Here is a 15681-nt window from a genome sequence, read left to right as displayed (position 1 = left end):
AGCTTTTTGTTCAACTGCTCTCCAGTTTGGAATTTCAGCAGCTATCTGATTGCTAGGGTCCAATTTGACCACTAAGGCAGTGGTCTGAAAGAGAGAGACCGGAATAATAATAGAGGAAGGTATAAATAAAAAAAAACCAGTAACAAAAAGTAAGAATAAAATTATAGCCTCACAGAGCAATTGTTTTTGGCTGCTGAGGTTGGTGACCCCCATTTGAAAGTTGGAATTTAACCTGAAATTGGATCACCCCTTTAATCAGCTATGCAGCCCTACATTTTTATTTTATTGTTCATTTGTTTCACCATGCAGTAAAGCTTAAGTTGTTCAATATAAGTGCAATGCTCAGTTTCCCCCTTTTTCATTTACAGCTAGCTTTGGCAATTGCAGATTTGGCGCTGCTGATGTCTTCTTGGAAAGGCTGTGTGCAGACACTAATAGAATCGTAAGTACAAGTTGATAACTTAAAGATACCTTGTTTTCAAGCATTGAATCATAAGTACATGTTGATTACATAAGAATACCTTAGTGCTGCCATATCTGTATAAATGTTCTCATATGGGCACTGAGGAGAAACACTTGGCAATGATTTGTAGCAAGGAGACCTGTCACGCTAAAAAGAATTGTTTTGTTGTCTTTGTCAAGCAAAATTTACTTTTCTTGCACATTCTTGGAATTCACAATCACTGCAAGCAGGCAGGCATATTTTGTAAAACTATACCCCCAAAATGATTACTTAAGCAACAATAGTTTAAGTGTTGAAGCAAAAGACACAACTCTGTCTGTTTATTGGCTCATGTGACCTAAGAAGTATAGTTTGCTTGGTTTGTTTGTGTGCACAGTGAATCATACGATCCCAGGGGGTGGTCCTTATTTTTTCAAATGAAAATTTTCTATTTATGACTACCCAACGGCACTAGAAAAGTGTATTCTTATGAAAACGGTTTATTTACCTGAAGCAGGGTTTTACATATGAGCTGTTTTATGCAATATCTTTTTATAGAGACCTACATTGTTTGGGGGGGTTATAGTTTTCCTTTAAAGGGGAACTCCGGTTTCCAAACCAAAATTTGATTAAGAGGCCCACATAAAAGAAACCCCCTAATATACCCACCACAATTACCCGTTTCTTTAAAAAGTATGAATAAATGCCATTTTCTATGCTGAAATCCAGCTGTTTAACAACTTCTTCACAGCTTACAGACAGCATGCAGGAACTACATAACCCACAATGCATTGCACTATGATGTTCCTTTCCTTATTAAAATCATCCTCCAAACCCCACAGGGAATTGTGGGGTTTGGAGGATGCAGGTTGAGGACAGCTGGCTGTTGATACAAAGTAACAGTAGTCAGCCAGCTCAGCAAAGTAATCCGAGAGATCAGCAGGAGAGCAAGGGGCTAGGCTTAGGGAACTGAGAGAAACCATTAAAAATCATGAAAAGTCATATTTTTTAAATGATGTATATTGTAAAGATGCTTGAAATTATGTTTACTTTTCAAAAAGCATAAGATATGTTTTTGTGGAGTTCCCATTTAAGGCAAGCTTTGCATCATCCCAAAATCTTGTTTATCTGCCAAAATGGGGGACTTGATGCACGGGCTACAAATTTAGTGGAGGGAGGGTGAATGTGGAGAGTGCAGTGACATCTAGGAAGCATAGAATGGAAAGTTAAAGTAATTGCCCGCCCCTATGCCTAAGGCATAGCATGTATGGATGTTTTAATAAAAAAATTAATTGGGTTTCGTGTGTCATCTGTAAAGGACTTTTATTATACAACTTCTTATGTCTGGGTGACGGGTTCCCATTAATTGCAAGTAATAGTAAATTGCATAAAAAGTTTTTTCCCAGTCTGTTGGTGGGAGGGGATATACTAAATGATTGCAGAAGCTGTTTAGGCTTTGCATGGTAGCTGCAACAAAAGAAGCATATAGTGCTTTTTTGCATGTTTTGTACAAGCCTGAACACAACCTTTCCTTGCCTGCAGATACAGTAATGATGCTGCATCATTGCCCTTCCTACTGGAAATTCTAACAGTACTCCCAGAAGAAGTTCACAGCAGATCACTACGCATTGGGGCCAATCGTCGCGCAGAGATTATACAGGACTTGTCTTACTATTCCAGCACTGTTGTGTCTCTTTTGGTGAGTGTAAGGTATTTGTTACACAACGCAATAATGCTGAGGCAAGCATTGTTGCAGTAAGTAACCATACATGTATATTCTTCCTAAGCACTTATTTAAGTTGGTTCTAACTGTACTTTATACTCCTGTCTTTTGTAAGAACTCTCACAACAAATGTACACCAGATGATATTGATTCCATGAAATGTTCACTGTATACCAGCTGATAAGTACTGTGGAATAATCGGAATCACAATATTTTTTTATTAACTCGGTGTGTTAAAGGAAAAGGGTTTCCTTCTCCTTTAACACACCGGGTTAAAAAAAAATATATATATATTGTGATTCCGATTCTTGAAGGAAAACCATGAATTTTTAGAGATTTGTGGAAAAACTAAATTTGATTTGTTCGTAAATGGGCCCCTTAGTTGCACTATTTTCTAAATCCATTTCAAATAGCACTTGTTTATATTAATGCTAAAAACATTTTGGTTTTCTACTAATGTTGTCTTTCTCGAATCTAGCTGTCATGTGCGGAGAAAGCTGGAGATAATGAGAAGATGCTGATAAAGATTTTCAAATGCCTGGGCAGTTGGTTTAATTTAGGAGTCCTGGACAGTAACTTTCTGGCTAATAATCGCCTGTTACTACTGCTTTTTCAGGTTCTGGTGAGTAGCGTCTTTCTGCCTAATTTAGAATTTTTTGTGTGTTTATTTGAAGCATTGCAAGCTTCTGTTTCTGTCACACTAGAAATGAAAGTTGACTGTTACAAATCACAAGATAAATATATTGTTTCGAAATATGGCACTTGCTTACAGAATATAGTACAGGTCATGACTTCAGTGTTCTCCCACGCCCCTTTTAACCAGGTCCATTCCCTGACATTTTTGTGAGCCACCTTGCTCTGCTCCCGCAACAAGGCCTGCCCCATCCCCACCTTAATCGAACACTATTTACAGAGACTGATGATTTTGTGAGTTTGTTCAAATATATTGCACAAGCAAACAGTCCTATTGGCTTTGAAAAAAGTGCTACGCTATTATAGTAGGTCCGGTGGGGGCATCTCATTGTCTACATGTGGGTGTGCATTTAGCAGTAACTGCTGTTGTATGCTTTATACGATAAAGGATGTCAACACGTGCTTATAATAGTATGAATTGGTCAATTCAACCCTGTATTGTGTATTGGGGCAGTAATATAAAGTAGCAGTTAAGACTGAGACATTCAGAGCCTATGCCCTAGTTGCTCTCTATTCATGACTCTCTAGATTGCCAAATACTACCAAGTTTCAGTGATTAAGGCTGTCCATAAATTATTTTAGCACCTACATGCATGTAAAGCAAACAAAGACAGTTGGGCTATTGGGTCACATTAACATGAACAGCTCAGTTGCAATTCCATCTATGTAAATGTCTCCCACTTTTATTTATTTTCTTTATTAAAGGGGTTGTTCACCTTCCAAACACTTTTGTAAATTCAGTTGTTTTCAGATTGTTCCCCAGAAATAAAGACTTTATTCAATTACTTTCCATTATTTATTTTTTACTGTTTTTTTCCAAAATCTAAGTTTAAGGTTGAATGTTCGTGTCTCTGGTATTTGAGTCTGGCAGATCAGTAATTCAGGTGCAGACTCTGAACTGTTGCAATTTTGGAACATTGAGTTGATAAATTTCTCAGCAGCGTCTTTGGAGTATTAGCAACTATTGTATCAATCAACGGCTGCCTGTAATGAAACCTAGAGATTCTGCTCATCAGGGAGAAAGATAAGAAATGTATCAACTAAATGTATCCATTTAGAACAGTTTACAGGGTCGGTGACCCCCCTCCCAGAGCTGCTTCAGAAGGTGATAAATTATACTTAACACTTCAATATTAGAAAAACGTTTACACATAGAAAAGAAAGTCATTGAAAAAAGTCGTTATTTATGGTGATCTATCTGACAACAACTAGTTGTTTGAAGGTGAACCACCCCTTTAAGGACAGGGCAGGCAAATTGTGTTATTTTTCAGATGACCGGCAGTTGTTTTTTTAAACTTGAGATACAGAACAATATTACTTATATGAAATATTTTGTTTTCGTTAGATGTATGGCAAATTAGGTAATTTAACCTCCACTGTGAGCGCTGAGCGCTATGCCAATCAAAGCATGTTTGCCTGTCTGAACTCCAGTTATATTCTGATGAACTGGAAATGCTTTACCTGTGACCAGAGCTGATATTGTCAGAAGGGAACTACTTGGGAAGGCTCACTTTACATTCCCGAGCTATATCCACCTGACATTACCAGTGTCTGCTATGAGCAGAGCATTTCTTATTAATTTGAATGTTAAGTAGGTGAAATTTGATTGTACCCTTTAAACCTACCAGGGAGCCCTGTGACTGTTAAAACTCCATTATGTGCCTTTGGCCTTAGGTTATTAGGCTCAGGAAAGCTACTCTGTGGGGCTCATTTATCAACACCGAGCAAATTTTCCATGGGCAGTTACCTGTAGCAACCAATGGGTGATTAGCTTTTTAAAGCCAGCTGCAAGTAGAACAATGAAAGCAGCAACTTGGTTGCCATGGGTTACTGCCCATGGGCAAATTTGAACAGTGTTGATAAATGACCCCCCGTGAGTGGTATATATTGTGAAAATAATCTGTGAAGTTGGTGATGCACATTAAAGGAAAATTACTGATGTTGGTGGTTCCTTTACATAATTATAACATTGTTTTAAGGTAACAGCTTGTAAGCTGCTTTGGTTTATTTTTCTGGGTAAAGAGTGTGAGTTAAAGAACTACTTTTTTTTTCTGCAGCAACAAGATCAGACACCAACCAACCTTCATGAAGCTGCATCTGATTGTGTCTGTTCTGCCCTCTATGCCATTGAAAATGTAGAGAGTAATCTACCCCTTGCAACCCAACTCTTTCAGGGTGTTCTTACCCTTGAGACAGCATATCACATGGCTGTGGCTCGCGAAGACATCGACAAGTAAGTTATAGGGAAAGGCTCAGTGGAGATCACTTGAGTATCTGCATATTTACTGGAAACTGGAAACAATTGCTTTACTGGAAATATTTACTGTTAAAACTGGAGACAATTGCTTCAAAGGAGAACTTAAGTTAAAATCACTGGGCGCTGCCAAAATATTATTTACCTCCCTGTAATTATAGTTGCTCACCTGATACCCGTTTGCTAAAAACCGCACCGGCCCAGGCTATTTCTGTTGATGATCCACAATACCATCTTCTTTGTCTTCTCCGTCGTCTTTTCTTTGTGGTCCTAAAATTTGGCAGCCCCCCCATTGATTGAAACTTTAGTTCTCCTCTAAACTCAGCATGGACGATTAGGCTGAAGTGAACAATTGTGACATTAAAAGAGAGAAAGACACAAACAATGTTTGTCAGGGTTGCACTGTGGCAGCAGGACCCTAGCTAGAGTAGGTGTAGCAAATCATATGACTTCTACTTTATATTATTTAATTTTAGTTTAGATCTACAGATTGCAGAGTACTTCTGCCAGGCATGATCTCCTTGTATTATTTTACTACTGCAATTATATTTATTCTTACTGTACTCCACATTTATATTTAAAGGGCATCTGTTAGCCAAAAATATTTTCCCCAACCAAAAGGTGTTGGGGGGTAACAGTAGTAAAAAAAAACAAAACAAAACAAAAAAAACTGGCCCTGCCAGCGCTAGGACACTTGCACCAGGAGGGAGTTCCCAATGCAAGCGGCAATGTTCTGCACAGCGAATAATGAGCTGCTTGACATCACACACATGCATATAATAAGCAAGTTGCAGCATTCGCTCATTATGCGCATGTGTGTGCTCTAACATGGCTGCTCAAACTGGGAGCTCCTTCCCAGTGCGAGTGTCCTAGCTCTGGCAGGGGGATTTTATTTTTTTACGGTTACCCCAACCATAGTGTGGGCTCTATTAGCTCGCACCTTTGGTTGGGTAAAATATTTTTGCCCAACAGGGGCCCTTTAATAAACAGGCAAATTGCCAAGTTGTGTATGCACATAAAAGTGGTTGGCTGCAGCACATCCCTACTGTCGTTGGTTCTAACGCTTCTTGAAAATTGCCACATATTTATTTAGAAGAGTATTCGTTCTTTTCATGACAGCTGACTAGGATCTATTGCACGCTGCATGTACTATGTTAGTTAGTGTTGTTCGGTGAATGTTGGGTTTATCTAAAATCAAAACAGTTGATACTATAGGATTTACATAACTAATGCTCTACCTGGAAATAATCAACTAATATCTGCTTATTAAAACAATCAATTTGATATGCGCTTCCTTTTAGAAATAAATACACCAACTTTTAGTGTCCCCCAAATGTCCCAAAGATTCCCTGTATTCCACCGGGGTCCGGAGCCGGAGGAAATATCCCAAATATCGCTTCCACAAGCGATATTTGGGATATTTCCTCCGGCTCCGGACCCCGGTGGAATACAGGGAATCTTTGGGACATTTGGGGGACACTAAAAGTTGGTGTAGTTATTTCTAAACGGAAGCGCATATAAAATTGATTGTTTTAATATTATTTTGGGGTGGAATCCCTTTGTATCTTGCGCATCCGGAGTTTACTGTATTTTTGCGCAAGATTTATACCATTGTCTAATATCTGCTTATATCTAATGACAATATTTGTATGGCCTTCTTTATAGGTCACGTGCAGTGAGCCAGCCTAGACTTTCGTACACAAGTTCTAGTCCAAACTAATAAACTCGTAACCATTAAATTCCTATGCATTGCAACCTGAACTTGTTACCTTCTTTGAAATTGTGTATAGTTCCTGTTTGCAGCAGAGCAGGCTTATTACTTTGGTTCATCCTTCCATCAAGAATGTGTCTCTGCCTCAAACTCTCTGTGTTTTTTTACAATTTGTGGCTAATTGCTCTTTCGTTTCCGTCAGGGTGCTGAATTATTGTCGGATTTTTACTGAACTATGTGAAACCTTCTTAGAGAAGATTGTGACAACTCCATGCCGTGATCTGGGGGACTTGAGGACTCTAGAGTTTCTCCTGATCTGTGCTGGACACCCTCAGTATGAGGTGCATTGTTTTTTTACTCATAATAAAGTATTCTGTTAAGATAAAGTTGGTCACCAGACCTTTTTAAAATGATGTGGATCACAAATAACTAGTGGGTGCCAATTTGTAAGGCACTTCCCAGTTCTAATAGCATACGTGGGACCCCCTGTTTGCATATTTGTTTATTTTTCTTTTAAAATACACTGGCCTATGAAAAATTCTGAAGACAGTGCCGTCACTATTTTAATCTTTTGATCCTGCTCACATGCACAGTACAGAAAACACCAAAGAGTTCTGTACTAAGTATGCCCTCACCCAGGGCAGGACAAGAGATCATGTGGCAGAACAATTTTAATGACAGTGGTGCTCTCTGCAGGATGTGCCCTGTAGTGATTTAAGGAAAGATTTGGAGTTCAGGAGTGGCAGATTAGTGTTTAAATTGCCATCATTTACTTAAAAAAGTAGGATACAATTGCTTTAGGCATTCCCACGTAGGTGGAACACAAATGAAGGACCAAGATTCTTCCCCAGTCTGGTATAAGGGCTCTTACTGAAGAGCGGTTGAAGCTGCGCTCCCCTGCGTTCAGCTGCAGGGGAGTGCAGGAATAGACGCATTTAGCTTTTTTCAATGGGGCTGTACCCACACAGGCGCGTGTAGGCACCGAACGCAGGTTGAGATGCAACATGCCCCATTGAAAAAAGCTAAATGCGTCTATTCCTGCGCTCCCCTGCGGCTGAACGCAGAAAAACGGAACACAGGGGAGCGCAGCTTCATCCGCTCGTCAGTAAGAGCCCATAGACAAGTGGTCTGACAGCTGTAACTAGAGATAAGTTTGTCTCTTGTCGAGAACAACCCATCAGGCTACCTTCTGTGTTTTATAAGTGGCAGGAGGCAAGATTACCCCATCGTCTTGTGTCCCCTGAAAATACATTGGTTACATTATTACCTGCCCACTTACTCAATTGTTCATTCCACCAGCACAGTGACCTATTCGCTCTGATATAAATCACATATAACGTCATTTTCTAGCATAAAATGGTTGTATGTTCAAACAGAATTTACATTTCTACTTCACTATCTCTTCACAGGTAGTTGAAATCTCATTTAACTTTTGGTATAGACTGGGAGAGCACTTGTACAAAACGACTGATACTGTCACACACAGTATCTTCAAACCTTTTATCCAGAGGCTTCTCCATGCTTTGGCAAGGCACTGCCAGCTTGATCCTGACCACGTAAGTTCCAAGCTTTTCCTTCTACTCTGAAATAATGCTTCGTAGAATGAGTTTCTCCATGAATCCGTGGAAAACAAATTCCTTTTATGTTTTAACTATGCAAAAAAAATGAGCTGCTTTTATATATTACATTTTCCAGGGGCAGTGTAAGCTTCCCCTTTACTTTTAAGAAGTCAACACTTCCATGTCTCCTCTCTCCTTGCTTCTCTTCCTTTTTTTCCATTTCCTTTTGTTTCACACTTCCAGTCTTTGGTTCCTACCTTTTCCCCTGATTGCTTAAGGTCCCCCTGATTGCTGAAGGTATATTTTAACGTGTACCTAAATTGTTTGAGTTTAACTTTTTAAAATGTCTTTTTAAACACAGGAGGGTGTCCCTGAGGAAACCGATGACTTTGGAGAATTTCGTTTGCGAGTATCTGACTTGGTTAAAGATTTGATCTATCTGGTGGGCTCTATGGAATGTTTCTCCCAGGTTTGTGTGATTTAAATAACTCATGCCTCCTTTTTCTTGCGTTATCCCTTACCAATTATCACTTTACATGCTTTATTATGACCTAGCTAGTTTCCTTTGACTTAAACCTGACTTTATCTCTCAGTTGACAGGAATCCGGTAATGTCCTACTAAAACCAGGAAATTATCCATAAAATGAGCTGTGGAAAATATGAATTTTGAATTAGTATATTGAGTGACTAGATATAAGAAGTGTCTCTGAACTCTTTTACTGAGCCTCCTTTAAAACTATCACTCCACCCCCCCTTCTCTGGATCGTTTGAAACAGGTTCTATAAAATAGTTTCTGACCCAGGGAGGCAACACCTGTGCCAGCTTTGAAGAAAATAAGATCTGTACCGATTTGCATATTAGCTCATATGTGGGATTTAGAAATTGCACAATGTCACTTCTGGCAAACACACATTTGTATAAAATATATGCATTTCGACGAGCTGTAATCCGTATTCTTTTGACTGCTGCTATGCATTACAGTTCCTATGATATTGCTCCTTTATTGGTCAACTAATTTGTTAATGCAACCTTTGCTTTATTTGATTTGTGTTAGAATGATGGCTTCTCATGGACAGCTGCACCAGAATATAACAGAAAGGTTATCAGGGAGTGTTCACTTATGTTTCAGAATACTGTTGTTGTCTGGAAAGCATAATACAAATCAAATGAAGAAAAGTTTGGGAGATTTTAATTGGCCCTTAAATGATTCATTATAGTCATAAATAGTCATTATGCCAGTTACTGATATGACTGAAGTTTTTTAAAGTACACTGCTGAGCAGTGTATCAGATCTGTGCTTGTGGCTTTTGCCTGATTATTCCCTGACTCTCCTCACAGCTGTATTCTACTCTAAAAGATGGAAATCCACCTTGGGAAGTGACAGAAGCTGTACTGTTTATTATGGCAGCCATTGCTAAGAGTATTGATCCGTAAGTGTCCTTCCTATCCTTACATGGGCTATGTTGCTGGAAATTTCAGTTGAAGAAAATAAACCATTTTACCTGTATGCATATCAGTCTGTTCTGCAATTACAGTTGTCTGTTTTGTGTTGATACATGCATGGACTTTAAAGCCAATATTATTGAGCTTGATGCTTTCTGAGCCTCTCGTCAAATTAGGAAACTTCCATTACCCTTTTATATCAGCTGTAAATGCGCTTTATAGCAAAATGTATGTAGATGCTTGCTTGCAAATTGCACTAGATATATGTGGTTATTGCTTCCATTCAACCACAGCACTCATAAGCTTGGGTCACAATTCATCCCCCATGTGTTCAGTTGGGTTCAGGCCAGAGCACTTTGGAAGTTAATCCATTACCATCTCAGAAAATCCTCTTCTTTATTCATTTGTCATTGTAGTCTTTAAGATTTGCTTTCACTGTAACCAAGGGCCTAGAACAGCTTTTCAGCCAATGAAAAACCCAATAATTTTTTGGCTAAAAAAAGGAAAACCTAATTCTAAGTGACTTTGCAATATACATTCATTACACATTTTCTATGGTTTTTAATACATGTATTGCTATTGAAAACAGTGTTTGTCCCTTTCTATTCTCTGTCCTGGTGCCCCAGACTGATGATACAATGTAAGACAAGGCAGCTGATTAACTGATTTGTCTTTGCTGGAGAACTAAGACTTTTGCAACAATGTCTAAAAAGCATCAGCCAGGAGTTAAGCAAATGCTGCTTTCAATAACATTTTCAATAAATGTGTATTGACAAGTATCTTAGTATTTTGATTTCGTTTGTTAGACAAATGTATATTTTGGGGGTGCCTTGCCCTTTTAGTTCTCGTGCTGATTTTATTTCCGCAGACGGTTTAGATCTCAGCAATAAGCGTTGCAACTGAGAACATGCAATTTTATGCACCATGCAATTCATTTCTGTGACTTTGTGTGACCTGTCATGTTGCAGCTAAACAAAACCCTACAAAACCACCTTATTTACAGTTGACCAGAGAAGCTCTATCTATAGAAATTTGTCAAACTGTGTTAAAAGGGTGGCATCCTATGATGGTGTCATGTTGAAAGTCACTTCAGTACTACTTACCCTATTGCCAATATTTTTGCTGGAGATTACATGACTGTGTTTTTAAGTATACACCTGTATATGTAGCCAGCTCCTCTAATGGGGTGTTGGAATGCTATTAGTCAATTAGTCATAAAGTTAAAATGCTGTGAGTGGTTTAGTATACTTATTTTCTTTTTATGTGTCATTTCCATGTGTCACAAATCCCCCCCTCCCCCATTGGTGTTGTCCCTGCGTGTCTTTATATGGTAAAATAACCTTAAAAAAAACATTAAAAGCTCAGGGTGCTTTTCTTAGCACTTTTGAATTTACATTAATAATTTCTTTCTGTTTTAGAGTTAAGTTTTATCAACTGCCAATATAATACATTTTGTAACAACAGCAACATCAGAACACTTCTGTTTTCCTCCTGCAGGTATATCTCTTACACTGTGCAGTTATAGCAACTGACCAGCAGGCAGATCCCTATGTTACAAAATTCATTATACATCAGTAAATAAAAGCTTAAAGGAATTGCTCAGTATAAAAATAAAAACTGGGTAAATAGATAGGCAAAATAAAAAAATGTTTCTAATAAAGTTAGTTAGGCAAAAATCTAATGTATAAAGGCTGGAGTGGCTGGATGTCTAACATAATAGCCAGAACACTACTTCCTGCTTTTCAGCTCTCTTGGTTTACACTGACTGGTTACCCTGGTTACCAGGCAGTAACCAATTAGAGACTTGAGGGGTGGCCACATGGGTCATATCTGTTGCTTTTGAAACTGAGCTGAATGCTGAGGATCAATTACAAACTCACCCTTATAGCCACTGACTAACTCAGAGTTATAAAGCTGAAAAGCAGGAAGTAGTGTTCCGGTTATTATGTTACACATTCAGTCACTCCAGCCTTTATACATTACATTTTGGCTAACTAACTATATTCGAACCATTTTTTATTTACACAGTTTTTATTTTCACACTGAACTGTTCCTTTAAAGGGGTTGTTCACCTTTGAGATAACTTTTAGTATGATGTAGAGAGTGATATTCGGAGACAATTTGCAATTGGTTTTCATTTTTTATTATTGATGGTTTTTGAGTTATTTAGCTTTTTATTCAGTAGCTCTTCAATGTGCATCTTAAAAGAGAATTCAACCCGTAACTAAAAAAATCCTAACCTACGTAGACCCCCTCCCCCCCAGCCTAGCTGCCCACCTGGTAGCCAAAAGACGATTGCTCTGTAAGCTTAAAATTTTAATATTATTCTTACTTTTTATTCCTTATTTTTCTATTCAGTCTCTCTCCTGTTCATATTCCAGTGTCTTATTTAAACCACTATCTGGTTGCTAAGGTAAAAAAGACCCTAGCAACCAGCTGCTGAAATTCCAAACTAAAGAGCTGCTTAATAAAAAGCTAAATAACACAAATAAAAACTGAAAACCAACTGCAATTTGGATATCAATCTATATGTTACACTAAAATTTAATTGGAAGGTGACAAGCTTTAAATAGCTCTGAAACAGGCCCGGATTTGTGGAGAGGCCACCAAAGCCCGGGCCTAGGGTGGCAGGATTTTAGGGGGCAGCTGCCCATCCACACCCACATTGGTTCAAAAACACTGGGGATGAACAGGAGAGACAATAGTTTTTTAAATTTTCTGTGCGCAAATCCATATTGCTCCAGTCCCATTAAAGAAAATTTGCACAAATAAAAGGGAGGGAACGGCAGCGGGCCTAGGGGAGCCCACTATGTAAATCCGGCCTTGTCTGAAACTGTGAAAGTGCTTAGAAAAGCACCCTGAGTAATTTTAATTTATTTCTTTAAGGTTTACTTATCCTTTATTGCCTCTGTCCACCTTACAACCTGGACTCTTTCATTCCCCCCAAAGTGTCAGCCTTTATCGTAATTTGGTTTAGCTTTAGTTTTAATTCTGTTTTGTAGTTTATACTTTTTCATTTTAAGAAATCTTTTTTTAAAATATTAAAAAATGGGTGCTGATCTGTGCCTCTGGAACTTTATTTGGACAGTCTTAACCAGAAATTGTAGGACCAGGGCACACGTAGTGTTGGCACTGCTGCTTAGAGAAATGGATTTGCCCCTGCTCCGTTAATCTTCACTGACAAGTACAGCTTCCACTTGCTTGCAGACACTTAATGGTGGGCAGCCCGAAAACACAAAAGCAGGCATCTGTGAATAAATCAACAGATATGTGGCACTGAGTAGATTCGCTTCACTCAGCTGCCTGCAAAAAATAAAAACCGCAGGCTGAGAGTAGCGGAGCCAACACTCCATCTCCCCTCAGCCTTAAAGGGGTGGTTCACCTTAATTGGTTTTCATTATTTATTTTTTTCATAGTTTTATAGTTATTTGGCTTTTTCTTCTGACTCTTTGCAGCTTTCAAATGGCTGTTGCTGACTGCCGTCTAAAAATCAAATGCTCTGTAAGGCTACAAATTGGTATTGTTACTTTTTATTAATGATCCTTCTATTCAGGCCCTCAACTGTTCATATTCCAGTCTCTTATTCAAATCAATGCATGTTTGCTAGGGTCATTTGGACCCTAGATACCAGATTGCTTAAAATGCAAATTGAAGACCTGCTGAATAAAAAGCTAAATAAATCAAAAACCTTCAATAATAAAAAATGAAAGCCAACTGCAAATTGTCTCAGAATATCACTCTCTGCATCATACTAAAAGTTATCTCAAAGGTGAACAACCCATTTAAGCCTAACTCCGTATGTTCTTTGCCATTTTGACTCTTATGAACTGCAGGAGGTAACTATCCACTACCCGTCTGAAACCTTTGTTTTGTGTTTTAGTGAAGCTTCAAGTTTCAGATCATAGCTAATACTGTTATTTCTGTTATTGCTACCTCTGTAAAGCACCAGGGGAAATGTTGGTGCTGTATTACTATAGCATAATAATATTGTCATGCTTTTCTCTGATCCACAGGGAGAATAATCCTACACTGGTGGAAGTGCTGGAGGCAGTAGTGAGGCTGCCTGAATCTGTGCATATTGCTGTACGTTACACCAGCATTGAGCTTGTAGGGGAGATGAGCGAGGTGGTGGACCGAAACCCTCAGTTTCTTGGTGAGTAAGCAGAAAGTACTGAAATATAGGAGATACATGCTGAAACTATACAGAAATCGAGATGTGAGAGAGTCAATGGTTTCTGTACCTTACCTTACCTTACATTTCTCCTTGCAGACCCTGTACTCGCCTACTTAATGAAAGGCCTGTGTCAGCCATCACTGGCTTCTCCCTCTGCCAAAGCCATTCAGAATATATGCTCTGTGTGCCGGGATCACATGGCACTGCACTTTAATGGACTTCTTGAGATTGCTCGGTCTTTGGATTCATTTACTCTCCAACCCGATGCTGCTGTGGGACTTCTAAAAGGTATTGTTGATCTTTCATTCGCTGAGCTGAGTACCTGAACTATGAAAACTGCAGTCGTTTTTTTCCCTTGACTGAAACATTCTTGTTTTTCTTCTGTCTATTCTCAACATTAGGTACTGCACTTGTCCTGGCCCGTCTGCCCCTGGAGAAGATTTCTGAGTGTCTAAGTGAGCTGTGTTCTGTTCAGGTGAATTCGCTTAAGAAGGTAAATAAGTAGTTCTACTGTGTATGCATATGTTTTTTTAGATCTCCAAACCCAGGATTCAGTCTGGGATTTGGCCAAATCAGAGCATTTTTTAAGATGTACTCGGCCTAATCCAAGTTCCTGGCCAAACCGTATCCGTACCCCTAGGCCTGTATAAAATTTTAATTCAGACAAAGAATAGTGTGTGTAGTTAATTACATTGCATCCCAAATTTCTGCACAGGTGTAATCATCTGATCCAAGCTGACAGCTAGAGAAATAACTAATTAAATTTATGATCTGGCAGCCTGCAGTGACTTTGCCACAATGGAATAAGGATTCAGTGCATCTCTGCTTTTAATTGCAGAACTACTGTTCTAAAATATTGTGTGCACGCTGTAACTTGCTCTCATTATATGTATTAATGATGCTTGTATTAACAGCATCACTTTCTATCTAGCACAACAGAATTATTGTTACATACTATAGAACATTAAGGCTAATGCCACTTGCATCCAAGCCTACACAATGGTTCTGCAGGCAGGAGAGGAGGCTAATGCCCACGCAGGGGTTGATTTTTGGCCTGCATATTTCAGCAGGCCGATTTCAGCCCCCACATGGGCATTCGCCTCCTCTCCTGCCTGCACCTGGAATTATTGTTTTGGCTCGGGTGCAAGAACGCAGGGAGAACGTGAGACTTTGTATGCTTGCACCTAAATCAGCCACGCGTGTCTGGTATAATTTGTGTGTCCAGGTAGGCAGGCAAGGTTGTGACTTGGAAGCAAGATTATTTTCAGTATTAATTGTAATAGCTTAGTACAGACTCCTAATAGGGGAGAGATTGTTTCACAAAAACATAGACAAACAATAGAAGAATATTGTTTAAAACATGAATTGACTTATGTTACAAAGCATTACAATTAGCTACCAGTTATGTGGAGAACCCAATTTTGCTTTATAATCTTGCACACACATCTCATAAACATATACTCATAAGTAGGTCATGTTTTTATGGTGTCTTCTTTTGTGCCTTCATAACAGATACACACCATGCATTGTTTTTAATCTAAATGTATGTCATGTCCCACGCATTAACTATTTACAATCTCAAATTCCAGCTTCTGTCCCAAGACCCAAACAATGGCCTTTCTTCTGATCCTACATTGTTTTTGGACAGGCTTGCAGTCATTTTCAGGTGAGAGCATATTTTT

General features: G+C 38.9%; 1 protein-coding gene across 2 annotated transcripts in view; it reads left to right on the top strand.

Moving 5' to 3' along the window:
• The window catches only part of tnpo3.L (transportin 3 L homeolog), a 39045-nt gene that overhangs the window by 9912 nt on the left and 13452 nt on the right, over positions 1-15681 (top strand). For both annotated transcript variants that reach the window (XM_018252807.2, XM_018252806.2), the window contains exons 3-14: positions 369-442; positions 1985-2141; positions 2644-2787; positions 4916-5091; positions 7026-7164; positions 8233-8379; positions 8744-8851; positions 9721-9812; positions 13839-13978; positions 14096-14287; positions 14401-14492; positions 15589-15665. In XM_018252807.2, the coding sequence (XP_018108296.1) occupies positions 369-442; positions 1985-2141; positions 2644-2787; positions 4916-5091; positions 7026-7164; positions 8233-8379; positions 8744-8851; positions 9721-9812; positions 13839-13978; positions 14096-14287; positions 14401-14492; positions 15589-15665 (1538 nt within the window). The remainder of the gene's footprint in view (positions 1-368; positions 443-1984; positions 2142-2643; positions 2788-4915; positions 5092-7025; positions 7165-8232; positions 8380-8743; positions 8852-9720; positions 9813-13838; positions 13979-14095; positions 14288-14400; positions 14493-15588; positions 15666-15681) is intronic.

The sequence above is a fragment of the Xenopus laevis genome, chromosome 3L, assembly GCF_017654675.1.
Source record: "Xenopus laevis strain J_2021 chromosome 3L, Xenopus_laevis_v10.1, whole genome shotgun sequence".
NCBI lineage: Eukaryota > Metazoa > Chordata > Amphibia > Anura > Pipidae > Xenopus > Xenopus laevis.
This window is presented reverse-complemented; position numbering and strand designations above follow the sequence as displayed.